General features: G+C 37.8%; 1 protein-coding gene across 1 annotated transcript in view; it reads left to right on the top strand.

Moving 5' to 3' along the window:
• Positions 1-2682: 2682 nt before the first annotated feature.
• The window catches only part of LOC146002788 (mini-chromosome maintenance complex-binding protein), a 122514-nt gene continuing 118385 nt past the window's right edge, over positions 2683-6811 (top strand). Inside the window, exons 1-2 of the mRNA XM_083140722.1 lie at positions 2683-2798; positions 6191-6279. Coding sequence (XP_082996848.1) covers positions 2786-2798; positions 6191-6279 — 102 coding nt within the window. The 5' untranslated portion in view covers positions 2683-2785. The remainder of the gene's footprint in view (positions 2799-6190; positions 6280-6811) is intronic.

Genomic DNA, 6811 nt, shown 5'->3' with positions numbered 1-6811 from the left:
GGCATTCATTCATTCGGTAAGAATTTTATGAGTCACAATACTATTTTTGTGCTCCATTACGAAACCAACGTGCACGTGTAAAAGAAGTAAAGCCCGACAATTTTTATTTTATAAAAAATCAATTTACTGTTAAAGTTAAATGAGAGGACAACCATTGACATATTTTTAATAGCGTGGATGACTGATGTGGGGGAGGGGGTGTACCTTCTCTGATGTGTCGCATTTTTATTACGATTTCTATTATTTTTCCCATCGCATATTCAGTGCCAACTTTGCAAGTCTGTTTGCAAAAATTATGGGGAAGGAGTTTATGGTATTTATTTATTCTTCAAGCCTTCTTCTGGACTAGGATAACACTATATCGGATTTTTTTTTTTTGCATCATTTTCAGGAATTGCAACAGCACTATTTCTGTCTCACTTATTCTTATTGCATTTTTTCCATTTCTTTATTTAGTTGCTTTTCTTTAATTTTCCGCTACTCGCGACGATGAAGAGAGACTCAAAAAGAACACCCATGCTCAGGCCAAATTCGGACCAGGAGCCCTCGCATTCTAACGAATTGTGATAAGTACTTCGTCATGAACGTCAAAAACGCGTTTCTTTTTAAAATACAATTCAGGAATATTTCACATTTACATTACTTTGATTGTAGACGTGGAAATTCCAGTTAATTAATATTTGCGCTGCAATCTTTCCGTTAGCCCTTTTCTTTGAGTCTGAGAGACACAAAATTCCCTGCATATGGTTAAATTGGATTGAGTTGTTGTTTGAAGTCCACTTTATGCACAGTAAGGCTAATCGGGACTGGACCTACAGTTTAAAGTGGGATCCGAACCACTTGTTCCTCCGCCGGGTATCGAACACGGGACCCCTTGATTACAAGGCGACGACGCTACCACTGCGCCATCGGGGAGGCCCATATGGTTAAATTGATTGATAGTAAGCAACATTGCTGCTTTCCGAACACTTACTTCTTCTGTACTTCCGGCCATGAAGCTGGACCAACTCAAACGAGTGTGCCACTTTTTGTTAACAGAAGTGTACCACAAACTTTGGTCCTTTCACTGTCGAAAGCAAGCTGTTCATAAGATTTTTTAGATCAACAAATGATAATTTTACACTCGTGTGACCAAGGACGTTTGCGTTTAGAGATTTTTTTACTTTCCAAGTTCAAATTGTGTTGAAATGCCTAAAAACTACATAAATTCGCGTTATTTCGATATTTCATGTGCACCAGAAACGTATAATTACAACTAATAGCATTTGCGAAAAATCTAGGGCTACACCCATAACACGCAAAACCTGTGTTTTGCAGTTCATTACGAAGCAAACACAATGCATTTTTTTTCCTCTACGAAAAAACCGTCAAGAAATAATTTTGTTTGTAATCTTTCTCCACATGGAATTGTTTACGTCTTACACCAAGTGGAGAAGGAACGTCATTTTTCATTGGTTGTGAAAAACGCGCGAAGAGGCAATCCTTTCATTGGCTACACGATAGTTAAAGAAAACCCTATTGGCTACACTTCTCATTGTACTACGCCTGCTCCAGCTGCGACACAAACAGTCAGAGTTGCAGACTTGCAATATTTATTACTGGACAAAAAAAAAAAAAGGTAAAGTGTTCCCCTGTGCTTAGCACCACGACATGAAGGCGTATAGGGGGTATGGGGGTAACGCCCCACACTGAAAAATTCTATTTGAAAAACGAAGATGAAAGTGCTTAGGCGTCCGTCGCTCTCTGGATATCGGGAGCAGGGCCGGCGCTAGTAATTTACCGCCCTGGGCGGTGGCGGCCGCTCCCTTTGGACTCCCCCCTCCTCGTCATTAAGCAGCAACGGGAAATTGAAAATAAATATATTCCTAAGCAAAACATTAAACTATAAAATAAATAATGAGACTTGTTACGCTATTTCAATACTAATAAACACAAAAGGATATATCGCTCGACCACAGTTAAAGTTTTAAAAATGCGACACTAATTTTATAGTATTATTATATTTTATGAAAACACACTCGCCCTCTCTCTTAAATGTATAATAACAAATATTATTAAAGAAATGAGGGCTTGACCTGTGATAGATGCTTGGATTTCTAAAATGTAATATTCCCGGATCTCTCAAGTGGGTGATCTAAGGTATGAATTCTTTCCTGCGATGTTCCCGCATAAAGCGGCTCTGGGGTTCTCCCAGCCTCAAATTAATAGGCACCTGGGTGCAACCCTGGGAGCGGGAGGTAAAGGGGTCTCGAGAGTGGTGTTGATCACATCACTTCCCAAATGGCCAACATCGAGAATGTGTGTGGCCCTACCCCCCCCCCCCACATCCCTTAAATGTGCCTTCATGACGGTTGACTTTTTAACGGCGGCTGTAGCTTTTTCTGATGCGGGACTTGAAAGGAAGTAAGGGCGCATCCCACAGCCCCTTGAACATATTCAAGGCGCTGTAGTAAGGGGATGTTTAAAAAAATGCCTAACCGGAGGATACTATCCCTCCTCACCCCCCTTTCTTGCATTTATTTAGTTTGTGTTATCCAGTTGTTAATCATCCTCATCTTCGCAAAATTAACCTAAAGAGAAAGAAAATGATGTTAAATAATGGAGTCTTAATAATCTTTGTTTACTGAATTGGCAACACTGATCATTCAATCCTTGACTACCTTGACCAAGCAAGTTGTCAAGAGAAAAAACCACGAGCCAAAAAGAATAATCTGTTTGGCACGAGGTCTCGTTTTTGAGTTCAACAGGCAGTCTGTAATATTATAACCAGAGAGCGTATTTAATCATGGAAACCAGTGGTTAGTATAAGTATTATAAACTTAAGTCTTTGTAGTGTGCGTGTTACAATGAGTAAAATACCCGGCGTGTACGTGTGCCAACACAAATTAAAGGTTATCGATGTAAAATATTTTTTTAAAAAAAGGTCCTAAAGTTGCTTCTCACTTTTAAAGATTATTTCTGAGTAAATCATCAAGCCACATATGTAGAAATAGTACAGGTCCATACCAGAATTATGTCAAAGTTAGTTTTAAATCTACTTTAATGACGTTCAGAGTGCGAACCACTGTTATTCTAACCTTGCAGCCATGCATTTTTTTTTTACTATCGAGAAGTTCCACCAAGTGGAGAGATATAATCCCACATGTGGTGTGTTCTCTATATTATCTTTACTGTGTCCCTTATGATTAAAATTTCAGTAACCACCAAACGTCTCTAATTCCCTTATTTTCGTATTTTTCACATTGATAGTTACGTATTCTGCATTCCTAAGGATTCTTCAAGTTCGCGTTTCGTTTTTTCCACGCAAATAATGTCAATTTTAGACATTTTTATATTGTTCGCTTTTGCTTGCGTTACATGCGATATTGCGGAGAAATCTTGACTAGCGTTGACCATGATCAGTGGTTATGCAGTGTTGCAACCTTCTTCATAGAAAAACCTACTTTGGTGTTACTGATTTTGTATTTCTTTCCAGATTCGAAAAACGCACGAACCATGCATGGATAACCCAACGAACCATGCATGGGAAGGTTACGTTAGGTTGTGTTAGGTTAGGCAAACATAGTTAAATTTTTTGGTAACACTTTACTATACCAGAGACAGATTTCTTCAAATTTACAGGAGAAAGTACTTACGCAAATCATTTTCTGTAGCGTTGTTGACATTCGGGAATGTAGTTTTGATCAATTTTAATGCGAATGCATGTGGTTTTTCTACGAAAATCTATTTCCGACGTGCTATTGCTGCTGCCGCAATTTGCTTTCTGCAGGAGAGCACAATATGCGCTTTTGCTGCTGCTAACAGCCGATGTTGTCCGTATATGCTAAATTGAATGAAGAGTGATGATGGAACCTAACCTAACCTAGTAGGCATACCTCGTCCCTGTGATGGTTCGTGGGGCTATCGTGAATTTTTGGGCTAACGTCAATGGTTTTTGGGGCTACCCGTGGATGGTTTGTGGGAAATAACGAACAACAGTAAGTACTCGTTAATGTAAGAAATAGACATTATTTTCGTTAGAAATTCATTATTTCACCTAAAGAAATGTTCCGCAATGCAGAATAGTACGTTAGCAATGTAAAAAATTGCGAAATAAATCATTGATAGGTGTCTGGTATAGTAAAGTAGTACCATTTTTTTTTTAAAAATTAGAAAAATATTTTTTTTCGGGTTCGAAAACCCCACGAACCATTCATAAATAGCCCCACGAACCGTGCATGGCAAGGTTAGGTTAGGTTGTGTTAGGTTAGGCAAACAGTTAAATTTGTTTTTCAAAATTAAATATTTTTTTTCGGGTTCGAAAACCTCACGAACCATTCACGGATAGCCCCACGAACCATTCATAAATAGCCCCACGAACCATTCACGGATAGTCCCACGAACTATTCACGGATAGTCCCACGAACCATTCATAAATAGCCCCACGAACCATGCACGGCAAGGTTAGGTTAGGCGAATTTTTTTTCGGGTTCGAAAACCCCATGAACCATGCACGAATAGCCCCACTAACCATTCACGGGGATGAGGTATACCTACGAGGTTAGGTTAGGTCCATTAGCACTCATTTCACCCCTAAATATGTGTCTGAGGTTAGGTTAGGATTTAGATTGGCATGTAGCATAATATAGTTTCCAGTTACACTATTCATCAAAAAATTCCCTCTGTATGTTCAATTCCTCATATCCGGACATTTTCCAGATTTCCTCCTCCAGGTTGTTTTTCCTCGCATCAGGACGGACGTTTTTAAATTACTTATACAATAACCTTTCCAATGATATATGACACGTATTCCTTAGGAAAAGTATCTAATAGAGACTCTATATATATATATACCGGTTTAAAATCTTAGCTCAAAAGCTAGCTTCACCACCTGGTGAAAATAGTCACTACATTTTTTTAATCCCTAAATTTCCGAAAGTATACCCTCTGTAAGTAAGTAAAAAAGACCGTCAGTTTTATTTTGTTGGGAGTTTTGAGTTCTATATTGATAGCAATTATTTTTCTTTTATTTCCTGCTAAGTTAAGAGTGGGGGTGTTTGCATTTGCACATTTTTTCCCCATTTTTCTGCATGTGTATGCAAGTGTTTTGTATTCCTAAAAAAATGGTTGTATGCATACTCAGAAAGTGAGAAACGTGCAGTTTTTTTTAATAGATATATTTCAATGTTTTATGTAACTTAATATTTGTTGCAGGGCACAGATAACTGATCCCAATAGTACAAAAAAAGAAAAATTTTTACTATAATGCATCTCCACGAGCCAGAAACAACAGAGAACATTCATAAACCATGCAAAATTTTTCATTTCTCGCCAGGATATGAAAGGTACCATATCAACCTAATGGGTGATGGTTCTGATTGTTTTATGATTTCTCAAATACTCCTAGTTGAAAGACTAATTATCGTTGAATTTTAGCAATCATTGTCACAAATTTGAACCTTCCTTAAAGTAATGAGCACTGTTTAGATTTCGAAAGAAAGTTTTTTATGTTGGAAGAAAACTTAAAACTTGCCTTACTCAAGCATGCACACTCTCCATGGACAAGGAATTCTTCGTTGATAGAATTGGCAGTAAAAAAAAGGTAAGGTGCTCCCCTGTGCATAGCACCATGCCATGAAGGTGTGTAGGGAGTGTGGGGGTAACGCCCCTGACCACCTGTTTTTTAGACTTATTGTGCAATTTCTAGATGTGACCGCCAAATTTTAAGTGCAGATTCGTGATTAGGAGGCCAAAATTAGTGAGTATGCCGAATTTGAAAGCAATTAAAGATACTTCCGGTATTGTAAATTTGCTCCATATTTTTTTGGTTAATGAACTTAATTATAATAAACTAAACCTTCTCTCTTTCGTTTTAGTTGTATATTCTTTAAGCATACCAATCTCTTGCCCAAGAGTAAGAGAGCTAATCAATAAGTAAGCATAACAATCAGAAATATACATCTGTGTGTTGCGTAAGGAGTGGGGAATTATCATACACAACAAGTAAGGGACATTGGAGTTGCTACTTCTTATCTTATCTCTCAACCAGCACTGACAGATTTTTATCATATTTTCATGCTGTTTCTTTGTGTTGTTCTTTCACTAAAATGTTGCTGGCATGTGTGGTAAGAAGTTTTTTACTGTCTCAGCATAGCAATAATGCCGACATTTCAATATTTGAAATATATTGTAATGTTGCTCCTTTTTTCAGGTTGTGGATTGCAGTGGACCCCCTCGTACTGGATGAACAATCAAACTGCATGTGAGGAGGAGCTGAAGAGGAAGGATGTGTGGTCCAAGGTAAATTTTGGGTAATGGTTCCAAATGTTTAATGAGTTTTTGCAAGTTTTATGGGAGTAGTAGGATGTGCTTTAGAGTACTGAAAATAATTTTGGAAGAAAGTTTGAAGCTTATAGAAACTAATTTGCACAGTTGAAAGCTTCACCACTTATTATTTAGCAGACTAATTATGATTTGAAAAGCAGCTTATTCAAATGTCCATGCTTTGCAACCGATCGGGGTTTCCATTCTGTGGACATAGTTTTAGCAGATTTTCATGTAAGCCTCGAAATCAGTTTCATGATCAGGACCAGATGTTACATGATAAGGTGTTGGAAGCATTTAGGGATGTTATTTTAATGTTAAGAGCCCTAAACCTGACCTGCCTAACCTACCAACGAAAGCATTTAGGGATGTTTTATTAGTGCTTGCTAAGGGGCTAAATATTATGGATACTGAAGTTTGGACTCTAATTAAAAATTAACTAGTAGACCTACGTAAAAACTAGTTACATCAAAATTGAGCTTATTCAATCCTATATTAAGTTATGGGA

Source organism: Lepisma saccharinum, chromosome 19, assembly GCF_977018435.1.
Source record: "Lepisma saccharinum chromosome 19, izLepSacc3.1, whole genome shotgun sequence".
Classification (NCBI taxonomy): domain Eukaryota; kingdom Metazoa; phylum Arthropoda; class Insecta; order Zygentoma; family Lepismatidae; genus Lepisma; species Lepisma saccharinum.
This window is presented reverse-complemented; position numbering and strand designations above follow the sequence as displayed.